At 43.4% G+C, this 14,007-nt stretch overlaps 1 protein-coding gene and 1 non-coding gene across 2 annotated transcripts; both read right to left on the bottom strand.

The window, feature by feature from the left end:
- Positions 1-519: 519 nt before the first annotated feature.
- LOC146891788 (stress-70 protein, mitochondrial-like) lies at positions 520-13,688 on the bottom strand. The gene is made up of 17 exons (XM_087896132.1): positions 13,531-13,688; positions 12,841-12,896; positions 12,526-12,613; positions 11,241-11,422; positions 9,801-9,925; positions 8,918-8,991; positions 8,725-8,831; positions 7,076-7,238; positions 6,382-6,474; positions 5,774-5,983; positions 4,689-4,916; positions 3,354-3,458; positions 2,538-2,655; positions 1,722-1,816; positions 1,227-1,319; positions 908-1,048; positions 520-730 (listed from the first exon to the last, which is right to left on the bottom strand). The coding sequence occupies exons 1-17, from the start codon at positions 13,609-13,611 to the stop codon at positions 656-658; spliced, it is 2,034 nt and encodes a 677-aa protein (XP_087752258.1). The 5' UTR covers positions 13,612-13,688; the 3' UTR covers positions 520-655.
- Positions 5,482-5,548, bottom strand: LOC148120015 (small nucleolar RNA SNORD63). The gene has a single exon (XR_015734793.1). It is a non-coding gene; the product is annotated as a small nucleolar RNA SNORD63 (small nucleolar RNA).
- Positions 13,689-14,007: the final 319 nt, after the last annotated feature.

The following is a 14,007-nucleotide window of genomic DNA, read 5'->3' as shown; positions in this document are numbered from 1 at the left end:
CCCACGGCTGCTCTCTTCAGGATGATGCAGAAGGAAATCTGATAGATGTCTCAGCCCTCAACCCTTGGGCTCTCCTAGCCACCCAACAACCACTACAGCAGCACCAACCAAACAGACTGACAGGATTGCTGCTTATTCTGGCCATTCAAATTGTGTTGCTCAGGAAACATCACCCATGCTTGTGGTTTTAATTCCTCTTTCTATTCCTTTCCTGGTGTAGCTCTGGTGGTCAACTGCTTGTTCGTGTACACGAGGCTGGCTCCATCCCCAGCGCCCCATAGACCACCAGGTATGGGGGTGAACACTTGTGAGACCGAGAATGGAAGATCAGAAATTCAAGGTCACCATTCACTGCACAGCTGTAGACTTGGGCTGTCAATAGAGCTTGCTCAAGGCAGAGTTCTGAGTTTGATCCTTAGCAACGGGGACACTAACAAAACACCTTTACTGCTGGCAACTGTGCTTCCCCCCTAGGTTCGATCACCAGTGACAACAAAATCAGGCAGGTGTGGGGATGGATACATGCTTATAATCACTACATTTATTTATTAAGGAAGTGATATGGGTTACTGCTAAAACAGTAACGTCTGCTCAGGACAACTGCAGGACAACAGCTTCATGTTGTCCTTCTGGCCTCTCTCAATGCCTTGCGCTGTTACTGTTTCTCCTCCTGGTCTTCCCTCTGTTCCCCAGTACCAGAACTTCCAGAACCTTCCCGTTCAGATGCCATCTGTTGGGAAAATATTTGGATCACTGAGATTTCACATTAGGTCTAACCTCATCCCTCATACATAACTCATATTGTATTCAACATTTCTTCTACCCGCCCATCGCTATTTCCTATGCCTCTCCCTGTAACATTCTGTTCCCAGGAATCTCGACCAAACACCCGCCCCAGCCCTTGTACCTTTTTATATGCCACATCAAAGAGCTTCAGTGATGCCTGCTGCAGTGAAGATGCTGCCTGTCTAATGTTTTCTGCCGTTTCACTGTCCTTTTGAGCAAGCAGTTCTCTCGTTTTGGAAATCTCTTCCTTTAGCTTGTTGCACTGTAAAAGACAACAAAAAATTTTCGAGAATCTTCTGTCTCATTACATGTAGTGCACTATTCAAATTCTCATTTTTGCCTTCCCACCTCTGCCCTTTATTCATGTTTTCAAAAACCCAAATAAAAATGACCTTCAGTGAATCAGCGAATATTCTGTTTGATTGTTTCTAATAACTTACTTCCTCAGCAGGTAACTGGTCCTTGAATTCTTCCATCGTGGTTTCTGTGTCATGAATAATTCTTTCAGCCATGACAACTGCTTCCACATGTTCCTTTAAGTAATCATGAGTTTAACATAACTGACGTTCCAGTCAACACAAGTTTCATTAAGGTCTATATCCCGTGAGACAGTAAGTTACTTGCCACACCATTAACAGTAAAACTACGATCAGACGTACTTGGGGTGACCCTGAGAAAGAGTTGAGTTGGTTTTTGTGACCTGGGAATTTTGATAGTGAGAGACTAAGTACACTCCAAACCCAGAATGTGCCCTTAGTCCCAGGTACCAGGGGAGACTGAGAAATTGGAGGATTGTGGAAATCATCCTGACTACAGGGTGTAATTTCACATTAAACAAAGTATAAATTAATGAAAGGGAACAATAAAGACGAGAAACTTAAGAGCAGTGAACTGCCCAGCCTGTCAGCTTTAACACGTTCAGCAGAAGTAATCACCTTCTTTCTCCGGTCTTGCTCAGCATACTTCTCTGCATTTTTAATCATATTTTCAATGTCATCTTTGCTTAATCCACCAGAAGACTGGATCACCACTGGAGTTAATTAAAAAAATTCTTTAGTTCTCTTCCTTCACTGTATGAACAAATAACATTACACTACATGGTGCGCACCTTTAATCCCAACTCTCAAGAAGCAGGCAACTCTGAGCTTAAGGCCAGCACGGCTACAAAATGAGACCCAGCCTCCACAATAAAGAAACAAGTAGATAAATGCTGCCTCTATAGTAACTAATCTGAATGATTCCAATTTTGAGTATTAGTTATTGTCTCACGAGTAAACTGTATAAAAAGACCAAGTGACCTGCCTCCCTAGTGAAACTTCAGCAATCCACAAGGTCAGGCTTGCCTGTTTGCTCACTCCTAATGTTAACTTATGAAAATGCAGGCATCTAGCTGGGTGGTAGTAGTGCACCCCTTTAGTCCCAGCACTCAAGAGGCAGAAGCAGACGAACCTTGAGTTTGGGGCCAGCCTGGCCTACAGAGCTAGTTCCAGGATGCTCAGAAAACCAAAAGAGAAAGAAACCAAATCCATGCAAGTGAAACACCCCTCTCTCTGATTACTGGAAAGAGGGGCAGTGTGGTAGCAACCACCCCAGGGGAGAAAAGGCCTAGAAACAGGATGTAGTTCCTCATAACGGCCACCTTACTTTTCCTTTGCTGGTAAGCAAACCCACGGCATCACATATGCTGGAAGGCACTCTACTGCTGGACGAAGTTCTCAGCATCATATCATTCATACAGTCTGAATACTTACTCTGTTGTTCACGTCCTGTTCCTTCATCTTTGGCAGAAACGTGTACAATACCATTGGCATCAATGTCAAATGTAACTTCAATTTTAGGGACTCCACGAGGGGCCGGGGGAATTCCAACCTAAAGTAAATACTCAGAGTCAGCTCCTCTCAGATGTGCTCACATTTCCAAACAGGCCATCCACCACTTGCTCCCGAAATCAAGTAGTATCTTCACTAAAATACAGAAACTTGAGATTTTAGTGCTTTATGGAGCAAATACAAAACCATAATAGCTGTGTGGGCCCAGAGTTTTTTCAGTAAATCAGGACTTCTTCGCTGTAGCAATGCTGACCCAAAACAGTGGCCATCAAGTGGTTTTGAAACAATCGATCATGACTCAACTGGTTTCTGAGTTAGCACTGCTTCTGAAACTGAACATGTCCCTGGCTTTTCAATAAAGATCTGAAAACATAAAAAGTACTGGATTTTTGAGTTTCATAGTTCACCTATGAAAACTGTTTTTCAAAAGTAGCACAGTATGGGCTGGGCTGACGGTTCAGCAGTTAAGAGCCCTTGCGATTCTTCCCGAGGACCCAGGTTCAATTCCCAGCATCCACATTGCAGAAAACTGTAGTAAATCCAATTCCAGGGAAACCAATACCCTCTTCTGGCCTTAGTGCCCTTAGTACATAGAGATACACCCATACAATAATAAAATCTCTATAAAGTATTAATAAAGTAACCGTACACCTGTTTGCAAGCAGTTTGGAGAGGTTAGATACTGTAACTATGTAAGCTATGACTTAAAGGCATGATATTCAGATTTGAAATACTTACCAAGGTGAACTGTCCTAGAAGTTTGTTGTCTGCAGCCATCTCTCGCTCTCCCTGATACACTTTAATCTCTACTTGAGTTTGTCCATCAGCAGCGGTAGAAAATACCTAGTGAGGAAGGAAAACTTCCCTACTTGGTAATCTCATTAAACTACACCCATTATACAGAAAAAGGCTAACTAGACATATTCACATTCTATTACTGGATGATTCCTAACATATATTACTCTCAGAACAAAGGTATATCTCTAAAGTTTGTAAGTTTAAGGCATTAAAGCAAGGATTTGAAACAAGTTTGTCAGTGCAGGGACGTAAGACCAGAGGCAGGCGATGTACCATGTGCTCAGTCCCGAGATGTCATCACACTCTTTTGTTGACAAATACATCACTGCACAAATACCAGAGAGATTCTAAAGAAACGCAAGACTGGGGGATGGAGACATCTCTCAGGGGTTAAGAGCTTTGCCTGCTCTTCCAAAGGTCCCGAGTCCAATTCCCAGCAACCACATGTGCTCACAACCATCTGTAATGAGCTTTGGTGCCCTCTTCTGGCCTGCAAAGATACATGCAGGCAGAACACTGCCTGCATCATAAATCTTTAGAAAAACGCAAGACTGATTTGAGTTTGGAAACACAGCCATTTGAGAAAATGTCACACTACACGATCCAGGCAGTTCTCTACTGTCAGTTTCCATGCCTCAACTTCCCAAGTGTTGGGATGATCCAACCAGGCACAAGAAGTAATTCTTCAGCCGGGCGGTAGTAGCACATGCCTTTAATCCCAGCACTAGGGAGGCAGAGGCAGGTGGATCTTAGTGAGTTCGAGGACTGTCTGATCTATAAAAACTAGTTCCAGGAGAGGGTCCAAAGCTACAGATAAACCCTGTCTCGAAACCCCCCCCCCCCAAAAAAAGTAATTCTTCATCTAGGACCATGCCAGGACACGCCCATATCAGTGCTTGGTAGTGTATGACCCAGTCCCCATCATTCACGCTGAAATCAACCCTAGTCCCATGTTGCTAACCACCACACTTTTTATTTTGTTTCCGACAACAGAATGACAACAGCCCTTTTAGGAGACTGCATTATCCTTCCCTTATTCACCACTCCTAGCTGATTATCTAAGAACTTTTCTAGGAACTGCAAGAAAACAAAAATCACACACACACACACACACACACACACACACACACACACACACAAATCAAAAAACCACGGTAATCTCACCATCCAGTCAGCTGGTGTGGATTTAGAAACAAAGTGTTTTAAGAAGTTCATCAAGTGGCTGCAATTACACACTCATAGGACTTAAAACCTGTTAGGAAGGATAACTCTTACCTGGCTCCTTCTGGCTGGAATTGTGGTGTTCCTCTTAATAAGTGTGGAAAAGACACCTCCCAGAGTCTCAATACCCAGAGAGAGGGGAGTGACGTCCAGGAGCAGCACATCTGTGACATCACCAGCCAGCACACCTCCCTGAATGGCAGCTCCCATGGCTACAGCCTCATCAGGATTTACAGCTCTACTTGGGAGTCTGCCAAAAATCTCTTGCACAGTCTGCTGAACCTATGTATGGAGGACAAAGAACCTGTTAGCCAACACCCAGGGCCACTGCTGAACTGAGACAGAGCATGAAGATGCCAAGCAGATCCCAAGTCAGATGGACTCAGCTCCAAGAATGCCGACTTTCTGTTCACATTGGACAACTCACTTTGTCCGCTTAATTTAGAAGCGTTTGCTTCAATTATCTGTCTTCCAGATGGCAATCATCACTGGAAACAGCACAAGACAAGGGATTATAAAATACTGCCTACATTGACATAATCAAAGGCCAATTTGAAGGAAGCACTAATACCAATTCCGTGGGGTTGTTTTTGACCCCATTTGTTAAGAGCTAATAATGAAAGTGCACAGCATCTTGGGATAATTTGTTAATATCAATGTGTCCTCTGGAACCCGAGTTCTATGTCTAGCTTTACTCTAGACCGATTTTCCAATATCCCAGTGTTAAAACAGAGCAGCAAAACCACGCACAAACAACACAAGCCACCAAAAGCAGTAATTCCACCATTCACTTGAACCCAAGGTAAACCTATCCAGCCTCCAAGGAACAAGTGCACCTTCAACAGTCTGTGCTCAGTATTTCTACACATCCGATATCAGAATGATGTGCTGATTAATAAAATGCATCACTGCAAAGATCTTTGTTAAAGAAATGCAAAAAGCCCCAAGCACTATGCAGGGAAAATGTTTCCCAAAAAACATCTCCTGGGGAAATGACTACCATGAATGCTTGACAACATAATCTTTACGAGAATGGGTTTAATATTCTTCCTGATACCCTTCTTTGCATCTCTTAATTAAAATGCATTATGTATTGATTCCCCCTCCCCCCTTATAAAGACTATAACACGAGTCCATACCTTGGGCATTCTCGTCATGCCACCAACCAGAACCACTTCTCTTATGTCACTCTTGCTGACTTTGGCATCTTGCATTGCCTTCTGGCATGGAGCAATAGTTTTCTTGATTAAATCGGTGACTATGTGTTCGAACTGAGTGCGAGTTACCGTCATATTCAAATTCTTAGGTCCAGAAGCATCCGTTGTAAGAAATGGCAAGTTGATGACAGTCTACACAGAAAATATTTCACTACAAGTTAATCTTTATGACTCCAATTAAGGTTAAGACTGTACCCTAGGATAGGACCTAGGGAGCACAGAAAAAAATCAGCCTTACTAAATTCCTAAGAGGCAGTGGAAATACACTAAAATCTCTTTTAATGGGGTATACACATCTTATCAATGAAGACTGGAGCAGACAAGCTGAAGCAATTATCATGTGATCTTTAAGAAACATACTGTGAGCTGGGCAGTAGTGGTGCAGGTAAATTAGGTAAATTAGGTAATTAGGTAAATTAGGTAAATTAGTAGTGGTGCAGGTAAATTAGGTAAATTAGAATATATGATTCAAATAAGGTTAGGTTAAAAATATCCATCTTTAAAACAACTCGGATTTCTTCATGTCTCACCCGTAGAGAGATGGAGAGTTCACGCTTAGCATTCTCAGCAGCTTCCCGAACCCTCTGAAGGGCCACGTTGTCTTTGGTCAAATCAATCCCTGTCTACAAAATAGGATTCATAAGACAATTAATAGAGAAACTGCAGTGGCAATGTAGATTGTCTGCTTATAAAAGTCATCCCTTTATAAAAAAAATATAAATTGTGAGATTTATGGGCTAGGGGACAAAACCGGGTGGAAGTGGTACCCGTATTGTTTTTAAACCCAGCACTCATGAAGCAGAGATGAGGGGACCTCTGTGAATTCTAGGCAAGCCTGGTGTATAGACCGAGTTCCAGAACAGCCAAGACTTAAAGCACCGCCCCCTTCAAAACAAAAACTAAAAACTTATCACCTGAAAAATGACCTACTATCAAAGTTATCTCATCAAGGATCAGTAAACTGAACTCCTACCAACTCTTCCAAGCTCCAGGTCTGCAGAGATTCTACAATTCCTTCTCCCATACTGTAACCAATATATTTAAGTCTTTGGTTCCCAATCTAAGGTGCTATGTGTAACTAAATGGTTGAGTTTACCCATGACCCTGAATGTAATTAGTTACCTTAGTGTAAAAGAAATTATTCAGAAAGCAGAAGAGCAATCTGAACAAAAATTCTGAACCTCCTACACAAAAGCCTACACATTAACCACAATGGTAACTCACCTCCCTCATGAACTCCTTGACAATGTGCTGTAACAAAGCCCGGTCAAAGTCTTCACCACCTAAGGAAGCATCCCCATTGGTGGATATCACCTCGAACACTCCATCCGTAATACACAGGATAGAGACATCAAAGGTTCCACCACCTAAATCGTACACAGCAATGCTAGAAAGGAAAACAAAAGAACATTTAGAGCCTAGAGACACAAAACCTATTACAAAGGAATGAATTCAGCAACCAAAGATTGACTTAGTTATTTTCCTGATATTCAGTAATTTTGAAATCTAGTAATTGACATGCCTCTTAACATATGGCATTGGTAACATACAGAGAGGCCAGTAAAATTTGTATCACTCAAACCATGGTTCCCAAAGTATTTAACATGCATAGTAATACAAATAAAAATTGTCCAAGGTACCAAGGAAAACAGTAAAAAAAAATTGTCTTGAAGCTAAAAGCACAGACAATATGTACAAATTTGAAGAGAATAAAAGAGGCATATTCTAAGCAAAATCTTTTAAACCCTATGCGATGGAAATATAGAATAAATCTTTAAGAATGATTTATTTATCGATGTGGATCTGAGTTAGGAGCTAGTTGTATGTCCCTGGAAAGACAGGGCTACACAGCAAAAATTCTGTCTTGAAAAACAAAAAAATTTACTACATGAGGACTGGCAAGATAGCTTTTTATCCGATAAAGATCCTTGGCTCCAAGCCTGATGCAACCTCAGGAACCTATGTGGAGAGAGAATGAACTCTACGTTGCCCTTCCACATGCACACTGTTATGAACATGCCCCGCCACACACATAGTCAATGATAAGGAAGGTATGGGTATAGTGATATGGTGCAGCGGCCCCTGTCCTTCCGCAGGCTACTTTATGCCCGAAATAATTACACCGAAAACTGTATTCATTTAAGCACTGCCTGGTCCATTAGTTCTAGCCTCTTACTGGCTAACTCTCACATCTGATTAACCCATTTCTATTCATCTGTGTAGCACCACGAGGTGGTGGCTTACCGGGAAGATTCTAACCTACATCCATCTTGGGACAGAGCTTCATGGCTGAATCTCCAGGACTCTGCTTCTTTCTCCCACTATTCTGTTCTGTCTTCCCCGCCTACCTACGTTCTGACCTATCAGGCCAAGCCGTTTTCTTTACTAATTAACCAATGAAAGCAACAGATAGATAGAAGAAGACACTCCTACATCAGTATGGGTTAGAGCGAGTTCAGCAGCTTTTAAAGCAGAGAGGACCAGTTTGATTTCCAGTACTTACATCAGGTAGCTCACAGCCACCAGTAATTTAATCTCTAGGGGAATCTGAGATCTCTGAAGGTGTCTGCAATATTGTGTATATACCCATACACAAACACATTTACAATTGAAAATGAGTAAGTTTTAATTAAACAAATGAAAGGGCCTTTGAGGTGAGGGCACTTGCTGTCAAGCCTGACATCCTGATCCAAGACCCGTGTTGGAGAAAGACAAAAGCCAGCTCACACACTTTATCTTCTGACCTCCACACACACGCCATGGCACAAATGGTACCTTCAACACAAGTACCAACACAATTAAAAAATGTAATTAAAAAAATCACGTTAAAAGCCTATAATTCAGGTAGGAGTATCTACGCTTTATCCACTTACACTTTATCTTCGGATTTGTCCACACCATACGCCAGGGCAGCAGCTGTGGGTTCACTAATCACTCGAAGTACATTCAACCCAGCTATTTGGCCAGCATCCTTAGTGGCCTAGGAAAAGAAGAAACAGGTGTTATCTTTCCATCCTTTAACTCTGGCACCTCCCCCAGGCAAATAGGAGATATAATTGACCTTACCTGTCGCTGGGAGTCATTGAAATAAGCAGGGACTGTGATCACAGCCTTCTTTACTGTGTGACTCAAGTTAGTTTCTGGAAAAAAGAATAAAAACTTCAATTGTGGCATTATGTCAGAAAAAAAAGCATCAAAATTACTAACAAAGCCTAATATCCCTCCTCAATTCCTCTTGTGGAGCAATAGAGAACACTCACCTCCTCCTTTGTAGCTTAACCTGCAGACAGGCCACATAGAAAAACACTGAACACTGTTTTGTACGCCAGCAATCTAGCACCAGGGAAGCAGCAGGAAGATGAGTTTAAGGCTGTCCTGACTTACACAGCTCATGCCTTTTGTTATCTTGGCACCCAAAGCTGAGGCAGGAAGATCACCCTAAGTTTAACACCAGCCTTGGCTACAAAATTAGCCTGAAGATAACGTAAACTCCAGTATGAAATTTATTCTCAGAAACGAACCACCTTGACCACTGTTAGTTCTTCGGAGGCTGTAACAGTAGCAGAAGCTCAAGGCAGCCCTCCTCCCCCCAGTTACCAAGTTATTTGGAGATGTAGGAAGTACTTCTGTGTAGCTCAGCAGACAAGGTGGTATTGGCTAGAAATCCAAAGTCACCTGTATGTAGCATTTCAGTTAAGACTTATCATCAATTGTTGATAAGTGTAGCTTTCTGGATTTTAACAAATACTACACTGCCCATCCTGAAAAAGCAACAGCAGGTATCATTAGGGAAATTAAACTCAACCTGCAGATGAAGTGTGAAGAGTCCCACAGTTTTGCCGTTCCTACATTTCCTGTGCAAAGAGCATAATCTACAGGGCATCAATCTATAAACGCAGAGGAACCACCAATACTTCCAATTTCCCCAGAATGAACTAAATCTTCTCACCCGCAGTCTCTTTCATCTTCATCAACACAAATGCTCCTATCTGACTGGGGGAATAGAGTTTTCCATGAGCTTCAAGCCAGGCATCACCATTAGAGGCACGGACAATCTTAAAGGGAACATTTTTGCTGAAAAAATAAAGAAGAATTATATCATTATAAGTGAGCCGGGTGGTGTGGCGCACACCTTTAATCCCAGCACTAGGGAGGCAGAGGCAGGTGGATCTCTCTGTTCAACACCAACCTACAAGAGCTAGTTCCAGGATGGGTCCAAAGCTACAGAGAAACCTGATCTCGAAAAATGAGAGAGAGAGGAAGAGAGAGAGAGACTGACCGAGACCAGTGGTTAAGAGCACTGGCTGCTCTTCCAGAGGACCCAGGTTCATTCCCAGCACCCACAGGGCAGCACAAAGCTAACTCCAGTTCAACTCTGAGTTCAAGGCCAGCCTGGTCTACAGAACTAGTTCCAGAACAGGTAGGCCTGTTACACAGAGAAAACCTGTGGCCAAAACCAAAAGAACCCAAAGATCTGGTTGGGCAGGGATGGCACATGCCTTTAATCCTAGCACACAAGTGCTAGAGGCAGGCAGACATGTCTGAAGGCAACCTTGTCTACAGAGTGAGTTGTAGGACAGTCAAGCTACACAGACTTGAAAATCCAAAAAACAAACCAAAGAGCTGGACAAGGAGGTGGCTTAACAAATAAGGGCTTAGGCTGGGTGGTCGTGGTGCAGGCCTTTAATCCCAGCACTCGGGAGGCAGAGGCCAGGTGTACCCCTGGGAGTTCAAGGCCAGCCTGGTCCACAGAGCTAGGTCCAGGACAGCTATGACTGTTACACAGGGAAACCCTGTCTCGAAAAACCAAAACCAAATAAGGGCTCATACTGTCAAGGCTAATGCCCAGGACTTACACAGGAGAACAAAATCCAGCAAAATTGTACTCTGACCTGTCTTGTGAGAGGATGAATACACCCACAAACAAAAAAATGTTAATAAACAAAAGCTTAGCCAAGCAGAGGTGGCACACACCTTTAATCCCAGCACTCAGGAGGCGGGGCAGGCAAATCTGAATTCAAGGCCAGCCTGGTCTACAGGTGATTTCCAGGATAACAAGGGCTACAAGAGGTAACCCTGTCTCGAACAAAGAATAAATATAATGGGAAAGGACTGCACACACACATGTATGTAACTTAAGGACATAGAATAGCCTTACATGACTGATGAGGAACACATCGTTTAGGAATATCTCAAAAACCTTAAAGTATCTTAACCTATTACCCATCACGTGCATCAAAACAAACACCTAGTCTGTGAAAGCACAAATGGGCTTTTAAAAACGGTTTACTCTTGGTGGAGATGGGATTATCTCCTAGGAACAATAATGTTTATGTGACTCGATCGTAGGACCTCGAACAAGGCCCTCTAGGTTGCTTTTCCTACTCACGCGTCTTTCTGTACTTCGGGGTCATCATAGCGACGTCCAATCAGACGTTTAGTAGCATAGAAGGTGTTTTGGGGGTTTATGACAGCCTGTCGCTTTGCTGGCATGCCAACAAGTCGTTCTCCATCTGCTGTAAAGGCAACAAAAGAAGGCGTAGTTCTGGCACCTTCAGCATTCTCCAGGACCTAAAATTACCAAAGGTAATGATTAAGATACTAGTCACCACTGACATCTTTGCAGCCATGACTGAAGATACAACCACAGCTCAATTCATAAACAAATGTAAAAGGATAACACTAAGTTGGCATGTTTACTGCTGGGAATGCTACACAGTTATCATTTCAAATGTATGGAGAAGTCTATGGCCATACCACCTTGAATATAGCTATTATGCAAAATTCTTGTGGAAGCTACAAGCTTCAGAAAATGGGGGGTTAGGACAAGCAGCATAAACGAGAACTAAGGAAGGGCTTCACTTCTCTTAGTGTCCAGTAAGCCAGACTCCTGTAAATACCCGAGTTGTTTCAGGTGAGGGCATGGGAAAAGAAAACATGAAGGGTCAAGAATGAACAGACAACTCTACAATCACAGGTGCTCTCAAGTCTTGACAACTCAAAGGAAAAGATCTGCACATTCTGAGGAGGCTCTAACAACCTCTACATAGCAGACACCTTGAACCCTGCTGAACTCCCAGCTGAGAAAGCCATTCCAAGTCCTCTAAGGGCATTACTGCCCATACCACTAGAGAACACATTTAGATCCTATCCTAGAGAGTTGTATTCATTCAATTATCAATATCCAAAAGTTAATTACCAAGTGCAAATAAATAAATAAAATAAAAGCAGTTTTAAAATGCAAATTAGGCCAGAAGGTAGGGCACATGCCATTAATCCTAGCACTCCAGAAAACAGAGGCAGGTCGATCTCTGAGTTCGAGGCAACCCTGCTCTACAGAGCAAGTTTCAGGACAGGCTCTGAAGCTAGAGAAATCCCATCTCCAAAAACCAAAAGAAAAAGTCTGAAGTAATAGCTAATGTGTGTAATGTTAGCACTAAATAGATAATCCACATTTGATAGCCCAGGATATAGTGTCTCAAAAGAAAAATAGCACCAAACTCGGTTCAACTTCGTTGTTCATTTTGAGAAAGGGGTTCTATTTATAGCCCAGGCTGGCCTCAAACTCAGAGATTCCCCTGCCTGAAGGTGCATGCGCGGCTCGGTTCAGCATTCCTAGACACCTAAGGTCAGGCAGGAAACCTAAGTGACCCCAGGCTTCCCACTGTGCTCACCTTCGCTTGTCTGCCCTCCATGATCGCCACACAGGAGTTGGTAGTACCCAGATCAATACCCAGAACTGGACCTTTAGTTGCCTCTGATCTGTAAGATATGTCAAACACCGTGGCGATCTTAACAGTAGTCTCCAACATAATAACTGTGCTTTATGTCAGTGTTAACAGTGGCACATTTCATACACTACAAATATAAAGTTAGTTACAGAGGGAAAATTATTTTTAAATGTATAGATCACAGCCCAGGTGTTCAATTAATGTTCAATTTAATTAAATTAATTAAAGAAACACTTTGGGAGAAAATGTTATACTTACGTATAATCCCTTCTTGAAACAGTAAAAGCCTCATGACAAAGTCCATTCCAGCCATCCTGGGCGGCGGGGGGGGGGCGGAGAGAATGCATCATCCGTCAACTACACAAGTACACTTGGACTTTTTCCAATTATTACTCTGAGAAACACATGCAACCTTTAGGATTAAGTAGTAGGATTTTGGACTAAAGCACAATGAAAAGTCCTTCGTATGTAAGATACATCAAGGAGAAATATCTACATTATCTACCACACATCTACAGGTTTTCCAGACTGTCAAAAAGAAGCAAATTGTCTTAAGCCATAAAAAAACAACCTGCTTCCAGAAAGAAAAAAAAGACAAAAAAAGATCTGGAACTGTCCTTCGGCTCTTAAGGAAAGAGAGCCAAGCTCATAGTTCTGCCTTCCGATAGACTACATCCTGCCTGGGACCAAGCACATCCAATGCGCCCCGTGTCGGGTGGGGAGAACTGCTACCTCGTGAATTAGTGGGTCCGACTCCAGAACGCCAGGGAGTGTGATTCAGCAGAGCTCGAGGCTAAAGCCCTGGCCAAGGCCAACTGACCTGACCACCGAAGGTCTGTTACCTTTCTTCGCTCCGGATTTCTTCTAGAGTCTGACCCTGAAGGGCAAGACCTACCTCACTCCAGTCAGAGCCTGGAGCCCCTTCCAGAAGGCATGGCATTTCCTCACCTGGTGACGGGCGGCCGCCAGACTCCGGGAGACTGCAGCGCCCACGAGACGCGAGGCCAAGGCTCTGCTGGCTCTTATCATGGTGGCTGGACAGAGGGGAAGCAAGACCAAAGGACGAACACCACACAGGCGCGGACAAACACCACACAAGTCCAGAGCTGCGTGAAGCGGCAATGGCCACGCTTCTAAAAACCTCCAACCACGTGGGGTGGGGCGGGGACTGATGGCCTCAGAACGAAGGCCCGCTCTTCCACTGAGGAATCGAGCTTTGCCTGAGCAGAGATTGCAAGGCTGCTGCTCTCAGAACCACAGCCTGCTCTGAGCACAACTGGCAGCAAGGTTGTTGAAAAGTCCTGTCCTCTGAACACGGCCGCCCCGGCTGTGGGAGCAGACAAAAGGGAAACTGGAAAGAGGAACACACAGGCGGTGCTTCAGACAGCCCTGGCCCTTGTAAGGGCTGAAAAGACTCAAGGACAC

The sequence above is a fragment of the Myodes glareolus genome, chromosome 13 (genome assembly GCF_982192425.1).
Source record: "Myodes glareolus chromosome 13, mMyoGla1.1, whole genome shotgun sequence".
NCBI lineage: Eukaryota > Metazoa > Chordata > Mammalia > Rodentia > Cricetidae > Myodes > Myodes glareolus.
The sequence above is the reverse complement of the archived record's forward strand: the minus strand, read 5'-3'. Positions and strand labels throughout refer to the sequence as shown.